Genomic DNA, 12,846 nt, shown 5'->3' on the forward strand with positions numbered 1-12,846 from the left:
AATAAATATTATCATGACAGGCACATTCCCATTAAGTAAAAGTATATTAATTGTTGGAAGAAAAGTAATTTCACTGAGAGATAAAACAGGCAAAACAAAGAATCTGAGCTGGCTGGTACATCTTAGCAGACTCTTTTTATTTCTGTGAAAAGGCACAGAAGTGTTTGATTTGTAAAACAACTGATACATTATGGGAAAGTGTAAAGAACATTCTTCTGGGCAAAAAAAATCTGTTGTGTAAGTCAAATTTGCTGAATTTATCTTTTCCTAATTTGCATAGCTAAGGATATTTGCAGTGCTCAAAGTGTGTATAACTAGTGGGTTTAATTAATTTCTCAACTCTGCTACTTGAGGCAAAAGAAGATGAAGAAAACCAAAAACGTGGGTGGGAGTGAGAACACAGCACCGCTCCCTGCCCTCCCACAACTCAAGCACTGGAAATTGATATGAAAGCAGGGTCTTGATATCTCAAGAGTTCATCTGCTTATTGCCTTCTTAAAGGTTATAATCCTCTGTTTGTGAAGCCACAATGGGTTGCTCTAGAGAAGATTACAATGTCACAAATCCTATCAGAGGATTATAAATCTGTCAGGTTGTGAGTAATTATGAAGGAAAAGCAAACCTTCAGAGGACACAAAAATAACCTTCATAAAAGGAGATATGGTGTCACGTAATAAAAGTCTACATGGAAAACCAACCTCAGACTGTAGCACTTTTGCAAAGCAAGAGCCCAGAAAATATTACAAGAATGTGAGTGCGATGGTACAGCATGGAGCCCAAGGGAAATGAAAAGCAGAAGAGAGAGGCTTCCAGCCAGTTTAGTCACAAGGCCAGTGATAGCCCACTTCCACCCTCCTTGGATGGCAGTAAAACAGCCAACTGATTTCACAGAGCTCTGCTCCTACATACTTGGAGTATAACCAGAAACGAGGAGCCCAAACCTGAAACATGATGAAGGCCACATCTCTTAAATCACTGTGACCAGAGAGAACTCAGCACCTCACAACATCAGAGGCTTCATCTAGAAGACAGTGGGACGTTTCAGTCACCGGCTCTTGAATTTAACTGATACACAAAGATGCAGTTGTCTCTTTCCCCATTTGTAACCTGTCACACAGAGTTCAGAAGAGATCACAGGCATAAGATTCTTATATATATAAATAATTCCCATAGATTTAAACATAAAGTGGCAGCAGCATATTCAATAAGAAAAAGGCCCTTTTACAGGAACATTGTGTGCATTTGCCTGGCGGGACTCAGGTGGCAGTGGAGCCCTGCACCTCTTTGGCCACATTACTACTAATTTTCCTTCTTTTATGTTTCACCCCCTCCCTACAATCATTATTCAAAGAAATATAATCTCTGACTTTCACATAGGTGAGTGCCTGAAGGATGTAGATAGAAAATTAAAGAGGTGAAGGAGGGGAGGATTTGTATTGTAAAATTAGTGATGTCCTCATCTGCACTTCAGATAAAAGTATTGAGAATGAAGAGTCCAGCTGTTTTTGAGTGTGTATAGATAGCATTGCCTTCATCTGATAGCAGCACAGCATTCCACTGCACTGGAAGGAAACTTGGGAATTTTGCCATTTAAAAACAGGCATGGGGCATTGTGCCATCAACAACAGCACTCTGACTAGACAGCTCACTGGTATGTCTGTGCAGTTTACCTCTCCTGCCAGAAGAAAGCCAGTTCCTCCCAAGATACACACCAAGGGCAGAACGCTGTGGATTTTGTGACCTGGCTCCTTGACCTTCTTTCCCATGACCAGATGAGTGACGTTGTCTCTGAACATCAGCTCATGAATCTCCCTACAGTAATGCTTTCTCATAAAGACTGCATCCACAATAACCTTGTTCATCAGTGTGTCAAATTAGATCAACAAGGTGCTAAGAGTTACAGTGCCATACTCTCTCTTGCCAATTTTCAACTTGAACCAACAGGAATTTTGGTGTCAGTCAGCACTACAAACCCTGCTGATTCATAAACGCTTGCAGCAGGGGATAGGCTTCACTTTCCTATGCTCTATGCTGTCAGCACAGCCCACACCACCATTGTGTCATAAGAAGTTTAATACCTTTTTGAATCTGACAGTGTAACTGAAGAAGTTCCTGCGTCCAGCATTTTTCTGTTTTGGGGAAAAATGCTTCTCCTCAGAAATCCACTGAGGATACCCATATGTGAAAGACCATGCAACCCCTACCATGGAAGACAGCAACAGACCAAGAGATTAACCGTGTAGGAAGTGAATAGAAAACATACAGCACTAGACACCAGTATGCTGAGAGACAGTCGCATTCAGTGGCACCATGGAGAATCAAGAGTATAGCATGTAGCATGGGACTAACTCCTACAATTGCTTGATAGGAGAGGGGAAGGCACAAGACAGTATGTTTGATGACAGGCATTTACACTGTAGACTGTCACTTCCATTAAACAGAAACATTTTCTTGCTGGATGAAATGCCATCCCACTCATCTCGGATCCTTTTTGTGATGGTGATTAGACGGGTAGGTTGTCTGTGTTACAAGAATGTTTTTGTGATATGGTGTAGAGACAGAACAGATAACTGGCTAGCATAAATTGCCATGAAAAATATGTATTGTCTCAGAGCTATCACATTTAGGGAAAATATGACTACTCACATGACTTGTGCATCACTGATGAGAAAACAAAAAAGTCTTTATATCATAAGGGACAGAGACTTATAGGAATGACTTGCGATACCATTATATACAGAATGACACAACTCCATGTGTTATTGGGGGTAGAACCTCATCTCAGAAGCTGAATTGCAAGGCTACAAGTGTTGAGAAATAGCAGCAGTAATGATCAAAGTTTGGAAAGACTGTCAGATGAAGAAAGATTGAAAGGAATGTAATTATTTACTTCAGAAAAGAGACAAATATTTGAAAAGTGGGAAAAAAGCATAGGAAATAATGAATGGTACAGAAGCTGGATTGCAAGTATCTGTTCTTCCTAAAATACAAAATCAGTTAAATTGCAAGGCAGAAAAATTAAGATTGGATAATAGGAACACTTTTCAGCCTAGGACTTGTACTAGACTGTGGAAAATGTTGCTGCAGAATGCCATTAATTTAACGAGAGCTGAAATACCGTTTTATGACTATGTGGAGAATACGACCATGCAGATTTATAAGTTAATGCAAAACAAAGGGTTTAAGAAGATTGCAGTTTTGGGGAATAACCTGCATTGCTGTTTCTGGGCATAACCCCTAGCATAAGGGATAAACACACACCTTTCGGAGACAATTTTGCATATAAATACCATTGGGGCTCTTGCACCCTCCTGTCACACATCTAGTACTGGACAGAGAGCGGCTACTAAACTGGATGGACCACACATATTACGTACATGTCTGTATGTGCACAAACAGTGCATTACCTAATGGGTGTGCAGCCTGATTTTGAGGTACGAAGCTGTTGCAAAACATACCCTTGTATGTGCCTGCATGCAATGATGTTCTGAAATACCCTTTAAAAACACAACATTTAATGCAAATCTGAAGGAAGGGGCAAAGAATCTAAATAAAAAGACAATGACAATGGAAATACAATACTACAAAGAGAGAAAAAAACTCAAGTTATATAAGTGTAGGAAAATGAACACACACAAAACCTCAGGGAGGGTCAGTTCAACTGCATTGGGACAACCTACAGAGAGGCAAGAGCAAGTATATAGGCCAAGGAGTTTCACCCCAACAGGAGGCTCAGTGCCATGCATGGAAAACATTTGTCTTATCCAGGAAGGAACTGGTCTGAAAGGAATTACTTAACAGGCATAGTCAAGTTGTTAAAATCCCACAACTTTCATCATATTTGGGATTTTTCAGAAATAGCACCTGCGGTTTCTGTTGGTGAGTCTTGTAGGAATGTGAGTATGGATTAGTTTTATAATCAAGTATAATACATTCAAGAACAAAGAGGCAAATACACATGTTGGCGGCAGTGCCATTATGGATGGGAGGGGAGCAATTTTATACTGGTATTCTCTAATCACTCAGATCTATCCTGTTTTCATGGCTGTTATTTTCAATTTTCGTTAGTTCAGAGCATATCTTTTTCTCTTGAATATCTGAAAATGCTCAGCTATTATTATATTTTGCTCTGAATTTTCCCTTTCTCCCCCCTTGACTTCCCAGTCTTCTTTCGTCTGTCTTGTCCTCATTTCTTTTGTATGTGTGCCTGCAGGTGGCTTTTACAGCAAAATCTCATTCTGCTTTCCTGCCCTTCCCCCATTCTCTCCTGTTTTGTTACTGCATCACCTGTCTCATTTGTTCTTTTCCTTATGCCTGTAACTGCTCATTCACTAATAGATTCCATTCTGTGCTTGTGGACTTTTTTCATTTTACCTGTCTTCAAGCACTGAATCATTGACTTTGTTGCTGCAGAAAAGAAAGAATCCCCAGACCACTCTACAGAACAGGTTTCACTCTCCCATGGCTGAAGAGGAGGAGGATAATGGCCGAGTTTAAGGGACATTCATGGCAGGTTGTTGGTTCTCAAACAGTGAACAAGCTTATTATTGCTAGCAGGCTACTATCATCCCTTCCTCTGACTCTGAGTATTTCCCATAATCATAGAATCATAGAATAGTCAAGGTTGGAAAAGACCCTTACGATCATCGAGTCCAACCATTAACCTATCACTGCCAAGTCCATCACTATACCATGTCCTCAAGCACCACATCTATCCGTTCTTTAAATACCTCCAGGGATGGAGACTCAGCCACTTCCCTGGGCAGCCTGTTCCAATGCTTGACCACCCTTTCGGTGAAGAAGGTTTTCCTAATATCTAACCTAAACCTCCCCTGGCGCAGGCAGGGGCCTTTTCCTCTCGTCCTATCACTCTTTACTAGGGAGAAGAGACCAAACCCCACCTCGCTACAACCTCCTTTCAGGTAGTTGTACAGAGCAATAAGGTCTCCCCTCAGCCTCCTCTTCTCCAGGCTAAACAACCCCAGCTCCCTCAGCCTCTCCTCATAAGACTTGTGCTCTAGACCCTTCCCCAACTTTGTTGCCCTTCTTTGGACACGCTCCAGCACCTCAATGTCCTTCTTGTAGTGAGGGGCCCAAAACTGAACACAGTACTCGAGGTGCGGCCTCACCAGTGCTGAGTACAGGGGCACTATCACCTCCCTGTTCCTGCTGGACCACACTATTCCTGACACAAGCCAGGATGCCACCAGCCTTCTTGGCCACCTGAGCACACTGCTGGCTCATGTTCAGGTGGCTGTCTGTTTAGTCTGGAGAAGAGGAGGCCGAGGGGAGACCTTATTGCTCTGTACAACTACCTGAAAGGAGGTTGTGGTGAGGTGGGGGTCGGTCTCTTCTCCCAAGTAACAAGTGATAGGACAAGAGGGAATGGCCTCAAGCTGCACCAGGGGAAGTTTAGGTTGGATATTAGGAAAATCTTCTTCACCAAAAGGGTAGTCAAGCATTGGAACAGGCTGCCCAGGGAAGTGGCTGAGTCTCCATCCCTGGAGGTATTTAAAAGATGGGTAGACATGGTGCTTGAGGACATGGTTTAGTGGTGGACTTGGCAGTGCTAGGTTAATGGTTAGACCCAACGATCTTAAGGGTCTTTTCCAACCTTAGCGATTCTATGATTCTATAACTGCAGCAACCGATTATGTTATTGTTGTCACCATGATGCACACTAAAGCAACTCCAAAATTCGCATTCAGGGAAGGGTGGAAACACTCCAAAAAAAGTATTTTCACTTGAAAAATGCAGTAAGCTGTTAGCTGTGACATCTGGACACAAGTTTCAATTGCACAGGCTGAGATATAGGTCAAGATAATAAACAGATAACGTAATGATCAGTCTTCATCAACTACTGGGACCAGAAGCCAAGGTCACTTTCTCTAGCTATAAACTGGTTTTGGTGTAGCTTCCTTCCAGTTCTTGTTTTGTGCTCTATTTGTCTCCCACAAGCTTTTCTATACCTAGATCTCTTAAGGGTATAACAGTCAAAAGCACTCTTCAGTTTTTTGTTTTTCTTTTTTCCTGTATGTCTCATTTTCTGCCCAGCAGACAGCTTTTGAGTGGTGAGCTTCAGCACACTTCTTCAAACTCTTCCTTTTGGGCTGGTAGTAGGAAGACAGAGAGCAAACCACTAACAACACTACCTCTAGAATGACTCTTCAAAGTCTTGGGAGGTTAGGAAGCAGCCTGGCATTGCATTTCCTTGCTTCAGCAGGAAATAAGACAGGTTGTGAATATTGCAGGGTTTTTACAATATCACCATTGCTAATCAGATCTGACTATTCATGCTAGAAGCTGTGGCACAAACAGATTTTTGACTCTTTGTGATGTTCGTATTCTCTGTCTTTTAAAAATAAATACATAAATTGGCAGTGACACAGTGCAGCTGGTTATATGGAATACCGTGCTGGACAATGTACCAGTGTCAGGTTGCCAAAGGTAATGTATCAGCACAGCCACAGCTTTCAGGTTAAAGTTGTCCCCATTCAGTGAAGCCAGCTATTTGCAAACACCAATCACAGAGTATCTGGTTTATAAGTATAAAGGATTTAACTTGGCACTAGAGGTCAGTGCTAAATCTGGTAGGGTTTTTTCTGGTTAAACTTTCTTCCAATTGAAACCAATCCCTTATATCCCAAAATATTTTGAATAATCCAATCAATTATTATTTGCTCCCCAAAATTTAACATTTACTATTTTTTTCCAATTTCAGGAAAAAAGTCAAAATTTCAAATTGAAAAACCTCAAATTTCACACTGAGATCTTATGAAGGTAGTTGTAGACAAATTTCTCTATTTCCTGAGAGAGTCCCTATACTGTATTGCTGAGACTGAAGCAGTATTTAGAAGTATAAGACAACACTGCCAAGACCAATATCTTTTTTAGTTATAAATGTGGATTGCCACAGAGCGGGCAAGACAAGTCCTGTTTAAAACCTCCTCGGTGCTCACTGCTAAGCCTGAGCTCCCCCCAGCAGTTAGACTTATACTCCCCATCACCGTGCCTGCTGCAGAATTTGTGTTACACCATTGTTACTTGAATTACGAACATTTCCTAAATAACATCCAAATAAGGGTGAATTTACCCATCATCAGTACATTAACTATGTGTGGAGAAAACAATGTAAGTGTCCCATTTGCTCACTTATTTCTAGAAACCCAAAGATAAGGAACCAGATCACACACAGTTTAGTGAGCTTGTAAACAAATGCAACATTCACCAGTTATGGCCAGTTAGACGAAAATTTAGTATGATTCAGATTTAGACAGATGTATATATCAAGCTGAGATTTTCCTTTTAGGCCCTAGGAGACCATTCCAATGAGAGTCTCTTTATAAATACAAATCTTTCTTCAGTATAGTTCAATGCACTTCGCCAGAGTTTGGCCTTTTGCTTAATTTACTTTCTGCAAATGACCAACGGAATGAGTAATTTGAACTGTGTCTTCTATGTGATGACTTAGTCTTGTGTAAGCATCTAGGTATGACTGAGGGGCAGTGTGCAGCCAGTGCGGCAATGAAAGAATGACTGTCATTAATTTGTTTGAAATTCATAATTCAGGAGAGTCCTGGGCTTTTAAGAAGACAAAAGAGAAGTCAGAGATTATCTGGAAATGGAAAACATATTTCTTTACATCTTCATAAACACTTAAAGAACCAAACCCCAGCAACATTAGTAACTCAGCAACCTAGTAACAACATAGTCTGCCACTGAACACCTGGATGAAAAACAAGTACAGCTAATTAATTTTCCCCAGTACGTTTCTGGCATAACTTTCTTCACTATGCTTAAAGAGATGACTAAGTAAAAATGATAGGTCTAAGTAAGAGACAGAGGTAGAAAAACAGTCCTGGATAACTACACCTTATTTACATTGTTTTTGCAAGTCTCCACAGCTGCAAGTCACTTTGGCAGTGAGAGTCGAAATACTGGTCCTCACAGTACTTTCGTCACAGTGAAATCATGATGTTTTGACAGACTGAATGATAAGAATTGCCACAAGGGAACTTTGTGGTAGTAGCATCTACGAAGTGCTGATTTAGATCTACTCAGAAAAAAATTAGTGAATGTAGTGCTAAAAGGTTGACACCTTCCTCATCTTAAAGGTCCCACCCGTGCTGGTATCTTTAGAGCTGCCCTGTTACCGAAATATGGTAATAATAAGGCTAGCATTCCTTCCCAAAAGTGTACTTGTAGATGCAATCATAGAGAGAGACATTTGGAAGATATGGATGGTTTGGAAAGAGTGATCAGCTATGTTATGGTTCAAGCCATTAGAGTAAGAGGCTTTCCTCAGCTGTACTCTAGAGATAGAATGAGAACACAATAGGATTTCACAAATTCTTGCTCTAGAAGAGTCACTCCACTTAGTTACATCAGATGTGCGAGTACTATAGCTGAACAGAAACTTCCTGAGAGAGTTTCTTTATTAGAAAATAGCAATTCATTAAAATAACAAATGTTTCTGTGAACAAATTGACTGAATAAACATACCCTTTCAAGGTAAGCCTATCAAAAAAGATGCAAAAAGTGTTCCAATAGTTTTTTTGGAAATTCTGGAACAGAAAAGTTTCTCGTTTTCAATCCGAAATAACATTTCTCTTTTAAAAACTGAGCCAATTTATTTTATATATAAACATATATAATTTTGAAATCATAACAAAATGTTTCTCCTGATCTGACACAATATTTGCAAAAAAAAAGTCCAACTTCAGATTTCATTTGTTTGGTAAAAGAAAAAAAACACTTACTGAAAAACTCTTTTGTTATGGGAAAATCATTTCTCATTCAGCTGTACCTACTATCCACAACCAGTTTGTTCCCTGTTAATAACCAGTAACAGCAAGAAGAATCATACTGTTATTAGGTGGTGGCACTTCTACCATTTTTCTTGAGTTGCCTCGAGGTGCCCTCACAACTTGTTTGTATGTGTGTGTGGTAGGAGGATGTGATTACGCTGCTCTGCAGAGGCAGGGGCAGCCTCAGTCTGAACAGCAGAGATTGTGCCAGGCAACAGCAATGGTGAAGAAGAAAGTTAAAAAATGCCTTAGCTTTCCTTTTCTCTCACAGCAGTAAATCTGTTCACTGGCTTCAGAACTCCTGCTCATGCACTCAGCTTCATTAACGAGCTGTGGAAAGCCAAGTGGCTCAGTTCCCTTAAAACCCTGGCAAACTGCAGGCATATTTGGCTCCTGCCAGATCCTGTGGGCACTTGGGGGGTGGTCCAGTCACTCCATCATAATAAGCCTTCTTTCCCCTAACTGCGCAGCTTTCTTTCTACATGATCATAAGCCTGTGCTTGATGCTGTGGGAGTTACTGTATTGCCACCAATTCAGCACCATGGTTTTCATTGCAGGAGAAATATGCACTCATCTGTGATTTCAGAAGCCATAAAGTTCTAGGACTGACAATCAGCTCCAAATATCTCAAAATACACAGCCTGGAGAAAGACTCAGCAAAAAAGATATGCTGAGCATGTTGAAATCTGTTGAAATTTAGGTTTGCAAATTGAATGCAGCATACAATTCTGACCAAACTATTTAGAGGCTGGAATCAAACATTAAAAACAACTAATAAATTATGGTATATCTTAGAAAGAAAAGTATCCAGGCTGTATTCTCTACTATAAAGGAATAAATCTACTACAGAATGGATATCGGGTGAGTGCTTGTATAAAACTGGACATACACAGTAATTAGCTCCTGCTTTTAGGTATGTCTGCTACAGAAAATGTTATCTTGGTACGATATTGTGATACCTACTGTCAGGGAAAAGGAGAAAACATAAGGACGAAGTGTGAGCTTTGAAGAAATTACCTGATGGTAGTCATGAGCCAAAATTGCACATTTGGCACTGTGGGGCATGTCTACAGAACAAAACATAATGCCGTGCAAATAATCAGGCTGGTTCTGGTATTAAAAGCAGTGTAACTGCATATATGCAGCAGGCTGCCTGAGCCAATTTAAATTAGCCTGGCTATTTAACTGCACAGACAGAGTGATACTACTGCCCTGTATTCAAGCTACCTTGGAATAAACTTCGAGTTTTGGGTTGTATCCTAATACTGCAGCAATTTCAGTCTTTGTGTTGGCGTTCAATTGTTTTGAAACCCTATTTTTTAGTTCAGAGATCTTTTTTATACAAAAGTTAGCATGTATTGCTACAATAATCCATCAGCTTTTAATCATGCCATTAACTATTTGAAGTACAGGTTTGCTGTACTCAAACTCCCGCTTTGTAGTAAATAGTGTTTTGTTGCATTAAATCTCATGACATATCCTGTCTAATCTGTACTGGGTAATGATGTTAAAACCTTAAGACTCATTTATTTCTTTATCAATGCTTGTCGATTTTCTTTAATACAGATCCACCACAGATGAATAATGTCATGCCAACATCTCCCCTCCTTCCTCAGATGGCACATCAACATTCATATCCCAGCCTGGGACAGATCACAAACCCATATGAGCAACAGCCCCCAGGCAAAGAGCTTAACAAGTACGCCTCTCTAAAGGCAGTTGGTAAGTAAGCAACACGATGCATGACTTCTCCTTTAGATCAGTATGTTGCATTTGCTGTTGTCAGCTGACGTTCTGCTTCAAAGTTAAAAACAAAGTCTTGCTCATCTGGACTACTTCATGATAGAATATCATATAGAATATCATGTTAGTTGGAAATGTATTAAAAATTAACAGGGGGACTACAATTAGTGATAAGAAAATTACATGTAAGAATTGGTGATCATATGCATGTGTGTCTATATATGCATACAAAACCACACCATACCTACTGTACACCATTTTTCAGCGAGTTTCAGCTATGTTGTATGCATAATGTTCAGCCCTAGTTCTTTATGCCCTGAATATGCCTACCTATGCATTTTGGTATGTATTTTCCATATCTATTTGCACAAATGAGAGAGAAAAACACCAGATATGCTGAAAATTTAAAGCATATAATTTAGACACCTGCTAAATACTTCCAAAAAGAGAAGATGCTTGTAAACTTCCAAAACACCAGCTTTCACATTTTCTGCAGGATGTGCATTAGTAGGTCACTGGAGGAATATTCTGAAGCCTTATGATTTCAAACAATTAGTGCATCATAAAGCTCCTAATAAAGATTCCGGTGGTGGCTATTTTCTGTGACCGATTAATGTCATACACTATTATTTGAAGTAAATGGGGGAACATCAACAAAGAAACAGTTGTGGAGAGGGAAAAGAACAATAGATTTCAACTAAATTTTCTTATTGGAAGCATAACTTGGTAATACTTTTCAGGGGCTATAAATACCTGCTGCACACCACGTGAAGACAGAAAACCTTTATTGCCTTACATTTCAGGCCCCTTCTAGACAATAATAAATTAAGAACTGGGAGGGTCTGCTCATAAACAGCTTCTCACTAACCCTTGCTCAGCTTACACATATGGATGTTAACATCATTTCCCCATGAATTTAGAGCAGTATCACACTGCCTATTTCCAGACAGAGCTATTTGGCTCAGAAAAACAGCAGAACAGCTGAGAACATTCTGACTTAAGAATCTAGTATTCATCATGCTAGAAAAATTTTTCATCACAAACTGACATTCCTTTATCCAATCGTCAGGATAGCAGACCTCTAACAAAATGTACATCCAAGTCCCATCTCAAATAGCTTATCTTTGTTTTAGATTACCATTTTTGTCTCTCACAAGTGGCATTTTTTAATTTGTTTATAAAAGGCAAGGGTTAATAGCTTTCTGCTGAATTTTGGATATGAGCAGAGTAACTTCACAATTCCTTCTTCAAAAGGTGATACTGTGTAATGATGTGGTGATTATCACAGATTTATGCACTGATATAAGGCTTCTTTTTCAGATGTCAATTTAGGTCACGCCAACCATCAAAGCTAAAAGGTACTTAAGCATAATAAAACGAGAGATGAAACACTCAAAAGAAAATTCTTTCATCTGCCCAAGAGCCACTGAATGTACTTTTTTTAAAAAAATATTAAATTAGAACTTAGATATTTCTTGGGTGTCTGACTACAAGTTTTTAAAGCAGCTAGGTTATAACCATACAGTTAAATCAACCTTGAAAGATTGTGCACTTCAGCTCCAGAAGTTGTACGATGCCTCTCAGAATCTTAAAGTAAATTATACATAACTTTCAGGGACATTTTCTTCTAGGAGGATTGCACCATCTTCCTGTACTTTTCCCCTATCCTTCCTATCCCCTCTCTTTTTTTTTTCCCTGTGGATCTACTGGTCTTAGACCACATTAGCCAAGTTTTAGATTCAGGTGGATTTTCACAAGAAAAGTACAAAACTGTTGCATTGTTATCCAAACTTTTCAGCAGAAAACAATAGAGATTTTGAAACTGTTATACATTCATACCTTCTGTCTGGACATATGGAGCAATGGTTAAATATGCTCAGTTTTTAACCACTTTCAGACTCTCAAGCCCATGATTCCTCCCAAGAGGCACCTCTTGAGTACGTCCCAAGATCACAAAGCAGTTTTTCCATGATGCCAGCCAGGCCTGGGTTTGTGACCACGCTGACATCAAGCTAGCCAGATTGCACATTGCAGAGTTCATATTGGCTTTATGAGAGCTCTGAGAGGAAATAGCAACCGGCCTACATCAGGCCCACCAATATTAATTTAACGTGGCAACATCTTTTGAACAAATAGACATAGACCAAGTTCACCCTGACCTGGTATTCATGTCACAGAGCAATGGCATTTTCCATATGCTAACATTGAGTTGCATTTACTGATCCCCATAGCAGGTTAATGGGTGCGTGTAGTCCATTTCCCTATGCATTCATTGATAGTGGCTTGAGGGTGGAT

General features: G+C 39.8%; 1 protein-coding gene across 1 annotated transcript in view; it reads left to right on the top strand.

Moving 5' to 3' along the window:
- The window catches only part of SHISA9 (shisa family member 9), a gene marked incomplete at its 3' end in the record, with an annotated part of 193,406 nt that overhangs the window by 162,288 nt on the left and 18,272 nt on the right, over positions 1 to 12,846 (top strand). Inside the window, exon 3 of the mRNA XM_082312460.1 lies at positions 10,375 to 10,530. Coding sequence (XP_082168586.1) covers positions 10,375 to 10,530 — 156 coding nt within the window. The remainder of the gene's footprint in view (positions 1 to 10,374; positions 10,531 to 12,846) is intronic.

This window comes from Platalea leucorodia (genome assembly GCF_965183815.1).
Source record: "Platalea leucorodia genome assembly, chromosome: 5".
NCBI lineage: Eukaryota > Metazoa > Chordata > Aves > Pelecaniformes > Threskiornithidae > Platalea > Platalea leucorodia.